The sequence below is a fragment of the Ceratotherium simum genome, chromosome 22 (assembly GCF_057802395.1).
Source record: "Ceratotherium simum simum isolate JZ-2026a chromosome 22, ASM5780239v1, whole genome shotgun sequence".
Lineage (NCBI taxonomy): Eukaryota > Metazoa > Chordata > Mammalia > Perissodactyla > Rhinocerotidae > Ceratotherium > Ceratotherium simum.
The window spans coordinates 22,794,592-22,808,754 of record NC_141921.1 but is presented as its reverse complement, the minus strand read 5'-3'; the positions used below and the strand labels follow the sequence as shown (position 1 = coordinate 22,808,754).

General features: G+C 37.7%; 1 protein-coding gene across 3 annotated transcripts in view; it reads left to right on the top strand.

Moving 5' to 3' along the window:
- Positions 1–14,163, top strand: part of LOC101400430 (protein argonaute-4) — a 36,631-nt gene that overhangs the window by 8,187 nt on the left and 14,281 nt on the right. For 2 of the 3 annotated variants that reach the window (XM_087446294.1, XM_014784139.2), the window contains exons 3-13: positions 1,226–1,346; positions 2,550–2,731; positions 2,918–3,054; positions 3,154–3,288; positions 3,988–4,075; positions 8,553–8,700; positions 8,961–9,080; positions 9,204–9,332; positions 9,571–9,704; positions 11,067–11,251; positions 12,341–12,500. In XM_087446294.1, the coding sequence (XP_087302420.1) occupies positions 1,226–1,346; positions 2,550–2,731; positions 2,918–3,054; positions 3,154–3,288; positions 3,988–4,075; positions 8,553–8,700; positions 8,961–9,080; positions 9,204–9,332; positions 9,571–9,704; positions 11,067–11,251; positions 12,341–12,500 (1,539 nt within the window). Of the gene's footprint in view, positions 1–1,225; positions 1,347–2,549; positions 2,732–2,917; positions 3,055–3,153; positions 3,289–3,987; positions 4,076–8,552; positions 8,701–8,960; positions 9,081–9,203; positions 9,333–9,570; positions 9,705–11,066; positions 11,252–12,340; positions 12,501–14,163 lie in introns of those variants that run through there. The other variant, XM_087446295.1, reaches the window with a different exon arrangement.

The following is a 14,163-nucleotide window of genomic DNA, read 5'->3' as shown; positions in this document are numbered from 1 at the left end:
TAATATGATTATCATAATTTTACAAATGAAGAAATTGACATGTGAGAGATTAAGTAACTTCTCCAAGTTCATACAGCTCTGACACTTAATCATTGTGTGACCAGGGACAGGTCCCTTTCTCATTCTGAATTTTTGTTTTTTTCCTCTTTAATATGAGGAGAATAAGCATTGCCCTACTTATCTCACAAGGTTATTGTGAAGATTAACTGAGAATAGAGGTGAAAATATCTCTTCACTGTAAAACTCTTTATGGTTATATTTTAAGAATGTAAGATGAGAAATTACCCTTCCAGTATGAAAATGTACAGTTCTTAAGTTAGCTTTTTTTAATTGAGAATATATGATACTACATTTCTCCATCATTTTTTTTCAGTTGCATGATTTGGTTTGAAAACATGTGACTTTCTCTCAGATTTCATTTGTGGCAATATTCATACCTTAGCTAGTTGTGATCTGTCCATCTTAAGCTGTATACTCTGGTTTTCCTGCAACTGCATTTATTTCAGGGCTTGCATACAGCGTAATGTGGCATATATGCAAGAACACTTAAGTAAAGCTATGCATACTTGATTGAGAGAAAGGCTTTCATTCTAAAAGGAAAGAAACTATGTTGGTAATCTTTATAGAATGAGGATATTTTACAACATTCCCTGCTCTACACTTCTACACTGCTTGGGAGCACTTTGGAATAAAACAAGTTAATATGCAAAATAATAAATTACCAACATTAGTCAAAGGGGTTGACTTATTCCTTTGAGTATGATGGATCTTAGATTTATTGACCTTCAGATTTCTGAATTTCTGCCCACTGTCTTTTCCAAAACCAGTATACTTGAATAAGGATGTTTATTTGGTAACAGACTTATCATCGTTCAATTATGAACATGCCAAACTTCAATACCTAAAATAGGTTATTCTTATAAGGCTATGTTTATCCTAGGAGAGGATTTTGGAAAGCAGGAGTTTGAGAGGATGCCATAAATTTTATGCCCTCTTTCCTTTTATTCCTCTTTTTTTGTTATCATCTTGTAGCTGCTTTTGTTTACTTGTCACTGCCATTCTTTAGTTAACTATTTTTTTTTTAATTATTTGAATCAATTGTAAGTTTAACTCTTACTTTTTCCAAGGAGTGTTGAACTGAATTAGATGATTAAGGTATGGTGATAATTTCTTCACTGTTCACCATTTCTCAAAGCTAACCTCCACTGTCTCCATTACTGTTAAGGGAGGTAGTAGATACAATGGTGCGGCACTTCAAGATGCAGATATTTGGTGATCGGCAACCTGGCTATGATGGCAAAAGAAACATGTACACAGCACATCCACTGCCAATTGGACGGGACAGGGTATGTGTTAACAGCAAGAAATATTTATTAGACTTAGGTCATTTAGTGGTAATTACATAGGACAAAAATGTTTCCCTTTCTAATAACAATTCAATTCTTAGAGCTGTTTCTCATCGTGATGATAGATTTGTTATTTTGTCTATATTCTCTTGTCCCTTAGTTAATCAATAATTGAAGATGAGATGAGCATTAGCATTTAGGTTGATTATGTAATCTTTACATATATTCCAAAATTTTCACATTGTTAAAGTGCTACCTGAGTCTGAACAATGGAGTTTTTATAAATTATAGAATATTATATAGCACCCACTTATGAAAATATTCATAATACCACAGTAACTTTTTTAAACATTTATTTTTAAAATTAGAAAAGCAAAATGTAAATATATACTCATTATAAACTTATTCAGGCAATCTAGAAATGTGGTGGTTTCCTGCCTCCCCATCTGCCTGCACCTCTCAATCCCATTTTCCTTTTTAGAGGAAACTACTATAAAAGTATCCTTTCAGATATTGTGTGCATTAGCTATTTATGCATATGTTTATGTATGTTCTTATTTGTTTGCACGTTGTTCTATGATTTATTTTTTCATTTAACAATATGTCTGGGAGATCTTTCCATTTCTGTACATTTAAATCTACCATATTTTTTAATGTAAATTTTTTGTTGTGGTAAAGTATACATAACATAACATTTATTGTTTTAACCATTTTTAACTGTACAGTTCAGCGGCATTAAGCATATTCACATTGTTGTGCAATCATGACCACTATCCATTTCTAGAACTTTTTTTCATCATCCCAAGCTGAAACTCTGTGCCCATTAAACAATAACTCCACATTTCCTCCTTCTCCAGTCTCTGTTAACCACTATTCTACTTTCTGTCTCTATAAATTTGACTATCCTAGATACCTCATATAAGTGGAATCAAATGATATTTGTCATTTTGTATCTGGCTTATTTCACTTAACATAAAGTTTCAAGGTTCATCCATGTTGTAGCATCTACCTTATTTTTAAGCTATTGTATAATATTCAATATTAAATTATTCACCTATTGATGGACATGTAGGTTGTTTCCAATGTTTTACGATTATCCAAAGTGTTAAAATAAATATCCTTATGCATATACTATATTGAATATTCCTGGGATCTTTCTGTCAGCCTTTGTAAATATGTGTATATATATGTATTTTTCCTTAGGTTGATATGGAAGTGACCCTTCCAGGTGAGGGTAAAGACCAAACCTTTAAAGTGTCTGTTCAGTGGGTATCAGTTGTAAGTCTTCAGTTGCTCTTAGAAGCTTTGGCCGGACACTTGAATGAAGTCCCAGACGACTCAGTACAAGCACTTGATGTTATTACAAGACACCTTCCCTCCATGAGGTTAGTACCTTAGTTTGAATTCTTGGCCACAAATGTCAGACTTCTTTTTGGTAGGTTGCACTGGAGCCATTGAAGGGTTTTTGCATAAGTCATAGTTCAAACTTGGTTTCAGTTTACAAAGTTGAGAGTGGAATGCAAGACCTTTCAAGTTTTTATTGTGAAACATGCAAACTCTTATTTCTTCAGGTACACTCCAGTGGGTCGTTCCTTTTTCTCACCTCCTGAAGGTTACTACCACCCTCTGGGAGGGGGCAGGGAGGTTTGGTTTGGCTTTCATCAGTCTGTGAGACCTGCTATGTGGAATATGATGCTCAATATTGATGGTAGGATGGAACTCTCTTTCCCCTTTACTCTTTTGGCTGTTTTTTTTTTTGGTCTTTCCCTTTCCCTGAAGCTAAGTATCCTTCTTTTCTGTTCATTAGTGTCTGCAACTGCTTTCTACCGGGCCCAGCCTATCATTGAGTTCATGTGTGAGGTTTTAGACATTCAGAACATCAATGAACAGACCAAACCTCTAACAGACTCCCAGCGTGTCAAGTTTACCAAAGAAATCAGAGGTAGGTATTTGCATTACTGTAGTCCTGGAGAGGCAGCTCAGCATGGTGCAAGGAACACAGCTGGGAGTCCTGCACGCCTGGGCTTCCATCCACCCCAGCCAGTTCTATCAATGGGACCTTGGGCAAGTTACTTAACCACTGTGAGCCTTAGTTTATTCATCTCTAGGGTAAAGATAATAATATGTATCTTGTAAGCTTGTTGTGAGAATTAAATGCTTAGACGTATAAAGCACATAGTACCCAGCACATATCAGGCACTCAGTAAGCCTTACCCACTTAAAAACTTCCATTTTAATGAAATGTGTTATTTTAATAAAATAACACAAGTTCATTTATTCTCCTTTTGGAATTTCTTTTCTTCTTTACTTGTTATTAGCTATCTTCTCTCACTAGAATATAAGCTTCTCTAGAAAGGGCTGTCTCTAGACCCGGTAATAAGTGCCAGGACATCGTTGATGCTTAGTAGATATTTATTGAATGAATTAATAAATTAAAGTAGGTTGCACATCTTAAGTCTTCTGGGTTCTAACTTTTTTCTGCTTAGCTGAGGCTTTTTGCCTTACATGATGAAATTGTTCCTATATCCTTGCAACTTTTGTCCTGTACAGTGTCATGGCTTTCTGAAGACAGCATTTGAACCTGTTTTTGTCACTTTGATTTTAATAAATACTGATGTTTTGACTTTTTTTTTAACTTCAGGTCTTAAAGTTGAGGTGACCCACTGTGGACAGATGAAACGAAAATATCGAGTTTGTAATGTGACTAGACGGCCAGCCAGTCATCAAACGTATGTTAACCACATCTGAAATGATACCATTACATTTTTCGTAACAGAGGAAGCTACTATAATCATCTGAGAAATTGGTATCCCATATTGTGATTTTCAAAATCACCGAGATCAATTTTAAGCACCAAAGCTTTAAAAAATATTTAGATATTTTTGAGAGAGATATTTATAAAACATATTTCGTGGCTTTAATTCATTCCACCTCTTAAACAGAGTATGCTAAACATAGATCAACTTTTATATAATGATACAGAGTCATCATTATAAGCATCATTTATTATACCGTTGTAATTCTCAGTGCTGGCCCGAAGGGTCTATTAAGGCCTCTAAGTCATATTAAGGCCTCTGTCATGGGAAGATTTGCTTTGTGATTTGTTTGGATTTTTCTCCCTCCGTTTGTAGCTAGCTGCCACTTCTTCTAGCTGCCAGTGTGTATGGCATGCCTCCAGCGGCACACTCATTTCCACTTCCTCAATCTCATTTTTCTAATCACCCAACTTCTAATCCACTGAACTCTGCCTAAGGAGAAAATATATATGAAAGTGCTTTTAAAATGACTATATATGTAGTTTTATTCTTGTAATCAAGATCTTTAAACTCATGTCTGACATAAATAGTGGCTCTTCTAAGTAAAGAGCGTGAGCTTAAATAAATAAACTTTACATGATTTTAGTTAGTCAGAAGCCTTTTGTTTGTTTGTTTGCTTATATTCTAGTCTGACTTTGGTTTAGATCCATGGTTCTCAATTTTTTTTAAAATATTTAAATACTTTTTATTTGGAAATGATCTATATATTTAATGAATATCCATTATTTACCTTTACTTAGTATAGTTTTAGGATTTCAAGTAACCAAAATAGTTTGTGAAACTATTTTTAAGTAGACATATTATAAAACATAGTCATTGTTGAGAGTTCATTTATAAACTATCCCACTTACATCTATCTATTTTATTCATTTGACTTAAAAATTACATTTGAATTGATCATAAAATTTATGAGCTAAACAAACAAATCTAGCCCTCATCCTAAGTTTTCTTTTGGCCCATGTTTTCATGTGTTTATTGGCCTTTTTTTTTTTTTTTTTTTTTAGTTTTTGTGTGTGTGTTTGAGGAAGATCAGCCCTGAGCTAACATCCATGCTAATCCTCCTCTTTTTTTTTTTTTTTGCTGAGGAAGACCGGCTCTGAGCTAACACCTATTGCCAATCCTCCTCTTTTTTTTTCCCCCCCAAAGCCCCAGTAGATAGTTGTACATCATAGTTGCACATCCTTCTAGTTGCTGTATGTGGGACACGGCCTCAGCATGGCCGGAGAAGCGGTGCCTCGGTGCGCGCCCGGGATCCGAACCCGGGCCGCCAGTAGTGGAGCACGCGCACTTAACCGCTAAGCCACGGGGCCGGCCCTTTTTTTTTTTAATGATTTTATTTATTTATTTATTTTTCCCCCAAAGCCCCAGTGGATAGTTGTGTGTCATAGCTGCACATCCTTCTAGTTGCTGTACGTGGGACACAGCCTCAACATGGCTGGAGTAGCGGTGCATTGGTGCGCGGCCTTTTTTTTTTTATTGCGGTAGCATTGGTTTATAACATTATGTAAATTTCAGGTGTACATCATTATATTTCAGTGTCAGAGTAGATTACATCATGTTCACCACCCAAAGACTAATTACAGTCCATCACCACACACATGTGCCTAATCATCCCTTTCGCCCTCCTCCCTTCCCCTCTGGTAACCACCAATCCAATCTCTATCTCTATGTGATTATTTGTTGTTGTTTTTATCTTCTACTTATGAGTGAGATCATATGGTGTTTGACTTTCTCCCTCTGACTTATTTCACTTAGCATAATACCCTTAAGGTCCATCCATGTTGTCACAAATGGCTGGATTTCACCATTTCTTATGGCTGAGTAGTATTCCATTGTGTATATATACCACATCTTCTTTATCTGTTCGTCCCTTGATGGGCACCTAGGTTGCTTCCAAGTCATGGCTATTTATTGTGAATAATGCTGCAATGAACATAGGGGTGCATGTATCTTTACACATTGGTGTTTTCATGTTCTTTGGATAAATACCCAGCAGTGGAATAGCTGGATCGTTCTATTCTTAATTTTTTGAGGAATCTCCATACTGTTTTCCATAGTGGCTGCACCAGTTTGCGTTCCCACCAGCAGTGTATGAGAGTTCCCTTCCCCATATCCTCTACAACATTTGTTGTTTCCTGTCTTGTTTTTTTTTTTTTTTTTTTTTTTAAAGATTTTATTTATTCAGTTTTTTCCCCCCAAAGCCCCAGTAGATAGTTGTATGTCATAGGTTCACATCCTTCTAGTTGCTGTACGTGGGACTCGGCCTCACGTTGGACGGAGAAGTGGTGCCTCGGGGCGCTCCCGGGATCCGAACCCGGGCCGCCAGCATCAGAGCGCGCACACTCAACCGCTAAGCCACGGAGCCGGCCCTGTCTTGTTAATTATAGCCATTCTGACGGGCGTGAGGTGATATCTCATTGTAGTTTTGATTTGCATTTCCCTGATAGTTAATGATGTTGAACATCTTTTCATGTGCCTGTTGGCCATCTGCATATCTTCTTTGGACAAATGTCTGTTCAGGTCTTTTGCCCCTTTTTTAATTGGGTTGTTAGGTTTTTTTTGTTATTGAGATGATTGCTTCTCTATTTTTTTTTTTTTTTCTTTAAAGATTTTATTTATTCAGTTTTTTCCCCCCAAAGCCCCAGTAGATAGTTGTATGTCATAGGTTCACATCCTTCTAGTTGCTGTACGTGGGACTCGGCCTCGCGTTGGACGGAGAAGTGGTGCCTCGGGGCGCTCCCGGGATCCGAACCCGGGCCACCAGCATCAGAGCGCACGCACTTAACCGCTAAGCCACGGAGCCGGCCCTGCTTCTCTATTTTTAAACTTTAATATGCATCAAAATCACCTGGAGGGCTTTGTTCTAGACAGTTGAAGTTTTTGGGTGACCTCTGGATAAAAGTGGTATGTGAATTTCTTTTTTTTTGTTTTTGCTGAGGATGATTTACCCTGAGCTAACATCTGTTGCCAATCTTCCTCTTTTTTTTGCTTGAGAAAGATTAGCCCTGAGCTAACATCTGTGCCAGTCCTCCTCTATTTTGTATATGGGTCGCTGCCTCAGCATGGCTGATGAGTGGTGTAGGTCTGCACCTGGGATCCGAATCCACGTACCCGGGCTGCTGAAGTGGAGCGCACCGAACTTAACCGCTACGCCACGGGGCCGGCACCCATTACATGAATTTCTTTCTTTCTTTTTTTTTCTTTAATTTTTTATTTATTTATTTTATTTTTTCCCCCAAAGCCCCAGTAAACAGTTGTATGTCATAGCTGCACATCCTTCTAGTTGCTATATGTGGGATGTGGCCTCAGCATGGCCGGAGAAGCGGTGCGTCGGTGCGCACCCAGGATCCGAACCCGGGCCGCCAGCAGCGGAGCACACGCACTCAACCGCTCAAGCCACGGGGCCAGCCCACATGAATTTCTTAAGAGTTATAAAATGGTATTATGTGTATTCTTCATATTCATATTATAACATTATAGCATATAACATTATAGTATTCATATTATAACATTGACTTTGTTCTCTAGGAAAAAAAAATGACCAAAACCCTTTATGAAGTCACTATTGAGAATTGTAGCATTTGTTTCAAGAAGAACTTTGTCTTTTTCATTTTTTAATTACTTCACTTAACCCTGTAACAATAATTATTCTTATAGACCTATATAATCTTTGCATGCAAGTTAAAAGCACATAGATTTAAATATCATGTGGGTGATCCTCACTGCATTGTTACTTTGTGAGGCTGTGATAGTTAAGAAAGTAAGATTAAAGTTATCATTGTGCCAAATATTTGAGATAATTTGCCCACTGGAAGAACCAAACATAGAGTCTCTTAAATGATGCTCCCCAATTTATACCAAATATCCTGGCACAGTCTCAATTTCGTGTATTTGGTCTTATTGCCTTCAAATCTATGTGTATTTGTCCTAGTTTGGGGATCTAAAAATGTGGCCCCATAACTATGCTACATTCATTTTACAAAAAGTTCTCTTAAGCAAACAAAACTCCTATCTGGATGACTCCAGGTCCTTATTTGAATTTAAACATCTATAAGAAGCCAGCCAATAAGAGATTGTGTTTGTATCTGTGGGTGTTAACTGACCTCTAATGAGTCTGTGTATTTTCTGGTTCTGCAGCTTCTTCTTGTTTTAAATTCTTTTTAAATTTTCATTTAAAATTTTTCTCATCCTAGTCTCAGCAAACATGGAAAATTCCAACAGAATCACTGTTCTGATTAAAGAATGAATTAAGTGAAAATGTTCACATAAAGATTGACCTTTGTTTTTTAAGTGGCTGATCAAGGTAGAAAGTGTTAGTAGGCTTTTGTTTGTTTGCTTGTTTAAAAAAAAGTACTTGAAGAAATTTCTAAAAAGACATTCTCTCCTATAGTTTTCCTTTACAGCTAGAAAATGGTCAAGCTATGGAATGTACAGTAGCTCAATATTTTAAGCAAAAGTATAGTCTGCAGCTGAAATATCCCCATCTTCCCTGTCTCCAAGTAGGACAAGAACAAAAGCATACATACTTGCCACTTGAGGTAAGCTAAACTAAATTTTCTTTTGCCAATCTGCCAATCTTTTGAATGAGTTAAAAAAAAAAAAAAAGTCATGTTCTCAGCTAGTGATAGAATTTAGTATTAATTTCTAAAATATTTTGGGCAGATAACTTCACTATATAACAGAATTTTCTTTCTTTACTTTTTTTTTTTTTGGAAATGGAAGATGTAAGATACAGTTGGCAAAGGCTTAACATATAGAAGCCCATTGCACAAACTAATTTCTCTTTGCCTCTCGGTAGGTCTGTAATATAGTGGCCGGACAGCGATGTATAAAGAAGCTCACAGACAATCAGACTTCCACAATGATCAAAGCCACAGCAAGGTCTGCTCCTGACAGACAGGAAGAAATCAGCAGACTGGTCAGTAAGGCATGGTCTTTAAGATAAGCTTGCTTTAAGATGAAAAAACGAAACAATAGAAAACTCCTGATGGGACACGGTTACTCTTTGGTTTTTATATATGCAGGCTTTCCTGTTCTTTAGGTGAAGAGTAACAGCATGGTGGGTGGACCTGATCCATACCTTAAAGAATTTGGTATTGTTGTCCACAATGAAATGACAGAGCTCACAGGCAGGGTACTTCCAGCACCAATGCTGCAGTACGGAGGCCGGGTAAGCTTTTTATTTTGTTCAGCAAGCTTCTTCCAACAACCAGTCGAAAAGAGAATCATCCATGGTTTTTCCACTATACCACACTGAATTTGCCCATAGTTTTGCTCATTATTGCTTTTTGTCTTTTGGCTAATACAAAATAGAGTTCTGTTTATCCCCTCATCAACCTTAAAATGGCCTTAGATTGTAATGTCTTTTCTCTTTTCTTTTGTTTCTTTTTTTTTTTTTTTTTTTAAAGAATAAAACGGTAGCCACGCCCAACCAGGGTGTCTGGGACATGCGAGGAAAGCAGTTTTATGCTGGCATTGAAATTAAAGTTTGGGCAGTTGCTTGTTTTGCGCCTCAGAAACAATGTAGGGAAGATTTACTAAAGTGAGTATCTTCATATTTTCAGCTTAGTAATATCCCTTCCAGATATGAAAATACCATCTTTATGTGAATGTGCTGTGTGCACTGGCACTAAACCCCTGACTCCTAGTGACACCATCTGGCTATAGGAAAAAGACCTTGTATTATAGTAAATTGCAAACTTGGGAATTACATTAAGAATCTGACTCAGCTTCCTTACATTTAAAGCAGAAATTTGTGACTAACAAGGCTGAAGCAGTGCTGTTTGGCAAATTTTTGGGTTCTTAGTGAAGCTTCCTTTGGTATTAATTGTATCTTTTCAGCTAAGATAAAAACTGGTTCATTTTTAATCATTATAATTTACTAGCAAGCCTGTTTTACTGGAGGGTCACTGACTAAGATCATTGGTTCATGTCTTGCAGATGCAGCTATCTATATAAAGGAAGTTAGTGAGAAGGGTGGAAACATTAAGGCAGGAAAAGGGAACTGGGATGAAAGAAAGGAATCGTACCAAATATTGGCAAACGCACAAAAGAAATTATTCCGAAAGCTTTAAACATAGATTGAAGTAACTTCTCAAATCCAAAATTTAAAATTTTACAATGAATTTTGCTTTTTTTTTTTTGTGAGGAAGATCGGCCCTGAGCTAACATCTGCCAATCGTCCTCCTTTTTTGCTGAGGAAGACTGGCCCTAGGCTAACATCCATGCCCATCTTCCTCCACTTTATATGGGACGCCGCCACAGCATGGCTTGACAAGTGGTGCGTCAGTGTGCGCCAGGGATCCGAAGTGGCGAACCCCGGGCCGCCGCAGCGGAGCGCGCACACTTAACCACTTGCGCCACTGGGCCGGCCCCGAATTTTGCTTTTTTTAAAGTGGTGATTTCTTTTGACATTGTCATTGAATCAGATTTGTTACAAATTTGAATGTAATCCTAAATACGCTGATTTTGTGACTGCGTGTTTCTGTGTTCTCAATTGAACACAAGCTTACCCAACTATTCTCGTATCAGGGTTCAGAATGCATGTTCCCTGAAATTTTGACCTTGCTTCTCTTCAGTCCAGTATTACTGACTTGAATGTTTAAAAAAATCCTTGGACAAGAATGCTATTCTAGTCCCTGGGGCCCAGCTGAGGCATAATTATTTAAAACTTTGAAATAATAATCTGATATCTTAATAATACTGATTCTTCTGCATTATAATTGCAGTGATACATCTGCCAGTCTATTTTTGGCAACCAGTTAAAGATGGGTTTTCTGTTTATTTGTTTGTTTCTAATTTTGGCTAAGCGTTTGCAGAACTGAAAGAAGTATCTTAGAGGGAAATAAATGCTAAGAATGTACTCTGAAATGAAAGCACTGTGCCACTGATTCTATCTTGACAGAAGTTTCACTGACCAGCTCCGTAAAATCTCTAAGGATGCAGGAATGCCCATCCAGGGTCAGCCATGTTTCTGCAAGTATGCACAAGGTGCAGACAGCGTGGAGCCCATGTTTAAACATCTGAAAATGACATATGTGGGCCTACAGCTCATAGTGGTTATCTTGCCTGGGAAGACACCAGTATATGGTACGGACCCTTTTATTGTTGAATGAGACATGATTTCAAGTAGCAGGTGTAACAGTCAGGATAATCTAGGTTAAGCTGCACTCAAAACAACCCCAAACTCTCAAAGCAAAGGTTTATTTTTGGCTCAAAGCAACAAAGGTTTATTTTTTGCTCCTACTGTGTCCATTGAGGGTAGACTGCAACCTCTGCTCTGTGTCATCATATCATTTTCACTCTGAGACCCAGGTTGGCAGAGCAGTCGCTATTTGGAATGTTGCTGGCCCGAAGGCAGAGAGAAAAGAGAGCTCTGGAGAGTTCTTAATGTCCCCAACTTTTTGGCCACAACCAGCTGTATGGCCTACCCAGCCTGTGTGGGGGATGTGGGAACGGGAGCCAGGGAATGTGGTGGGAATGAGGGCCAGGGCATACAGTGCAATTCTACATAGTACCCAAAGCAGAGATAACTGGAATGTTTGCTGAAAAGCACTTAGGAGTATCAGAGTGGGGAAGAATGAGAGAGCCTACCACTTCCAGAAAAGGAGCTGTTTAGTTTGTATCTATTATAAGAAGAATGATACAAAGTTTTTTTGGCTATCATTTAAGTAAAGGATTTGGGAACTACAGACCAGCTATTTGAACTTTATAAAATGTCTTCAACCCTCTCTATATTTGTTTCTTTTGTTACCTTCTGTTTATCTCTAGTGTTTAGAGAAAAAAATAAGGAAGAAAAAAACTTAAAATTCAAAGGGCTGGCATGTGTAATTAGAGAGAGGAGCTGGGGAGACTGATTCCTATGCCAGACCAGTCCTGTGGGAAAAGTAACCTCAAGGGACTGAGCGGTGGCAAGCAGCATCTAAGAATAAAGGAAGTGTGCCAGCTTCAAGGCCTGCAGGAGGGAAGAAAAGTGGAGGGGGAGGGCTGGTTTATCCAAACTGAAAAAAATTGCCCTGGGGGTTTAGCAGATGAAAGAACCACAGATGAAAAGCATCTAGCACAGTGTACAGTATATAGTAGGCACTCTGTAAATGTCCATGTGTGGGGTTTTTTCCTCTAAGTAATTAGGAGGATATTTAAACATTTTAAAATTAATTAATTAACTTATTTTTGTAGCGGAGGTGAAACGTGTTGGAGATACCCTCCTGGGTATGGCCACACAGTGTGTCCAGGTAAAAAACGTAGTGAAGACCTCACCTCAAACCCTTTCCAACCTTTGCCTGAAGATAAATGCAAAGCTTGGAGGAATTAATAATGTGCTTGTGCCTCATCAAAGGTAAGGTTCTGAACTCTGTTTTTCCTACTTTTTTATTAAGATGTAACAATGTAATTTACGGTAAAGGACACAAATCTCAAATATGAATCTTGATTACTTTTTCTTATATATTTTTACACTCATGTAACCACCACCCAGGTTGGATATAGAACATTTCCAGCACCTCATCAGGCTTCCTTGTGACCCCTCCCAATAGATAACCCCCCAAAGTAACCACTGTTCTGAACTCTGTCACCATAGATTAGTTTTGCTTGTTTTTAAACTTCATATAAATGGAACCATACAGTATATAATATTTTGTGTCTGTCTTCTTTTGTTCAACACTGTGTATCTGAGTTTCATTCATCTTACTGTATTAAGTAGTAGTTTATTCTTTTTCATTGTTGTGTATTATTTCGTTATAAGAATATACCACAAAATTTTTATATGTTCTACCGTTGATGGATATTATTGTACATTCATTATACAATTCTACGTTTTTGGTGGACTTAAGTCTTTCTGTTGTGTATATATCCCAGAGTGGAATTGCTGCGTTGGAGAATACATATATTTAGCATTGATAGATACTGCCAAGTACTTTTCCAAAGTGGTTATACCAATTGATGTTTCCATTGAGAGTTGTAGTTGCTCCATATTGTCACCAACACTTGGTGGTATCAGTCCTTTTAATTTTAGCTGTTTTGGTTGGGGGTAATAGTATCTCATTATGGTTTTAATTTGCATTCGCCTGATGACTAAACATGTTGAGCACATTTTCATGTGCTTATTGGCTGTTTGGACATCCTGTTTTGCGATGGGCCTGTTCAGTTCTTTGCCTGTTTCTTAGATTGGGTTGTCATTCTTTTCATTGATTTGTAGTTTCTTTATCTATTGAGATAATCTCTGACTTGTTAACTCTAAAATGTTTTTATGTGAAAGTGCTTTGAAAAGTTAAGTTTAGTCATTGCTATACTTGAGAAGAAGATAAAATTGAGTGCCTTACTCTTTTTTTTTTTAAACTATTCACATTTTTTTTTTAATTTTATTTATTTATTTATTTATTTTTTCCCCCCAAAGCCCCACTAGATAGTTGTAAGTCATAGTTGCACAGCCTTCTAGTTGCTGTATGTGGGACGCGGCCTCAGCATGGCCGGAGAAGCAGTGTGTCAGTGCGCACCCGGGATCCGAACCTGAGCCGCCAGCAGCGGAGCGCACGCACTTAACCGCTAAGCCATGGGGCCGGCCCGAGTGCCTTACTCTTGCACAATCATATCACAATTCTCATTTTTGTCCTTGAATGAAACTTCTAGGTAAATAAGTCCTTCCTGCAGCATTGGTAGATGAGGTATACAGGCCACAGGGGAAATTAATCTAAAGGCTGAAATCATTTAGTTTTACCCCAAACATGTGAGACAATATAGCATAGTGGCCTAGTGTGCATACTTCAGTGTCAGACTTTCTGGGTTTGGATTCCTGCTTTACCACTTCCTAGCTGTATGATCTTGTGCAAGTTCCTTATCCTCTTATGTCTCGTTTTTTAAATATGGAAAATTGAGATAATAGTTGTACCACCCACATAGAATTGTTGTGAGGATTAAATGGATTAATACATGAAATGCTTAGCACTGTGGCTGGTACATAGTATATGTAAGTTGTTATTATGTCATATATATGTGTGTTATAG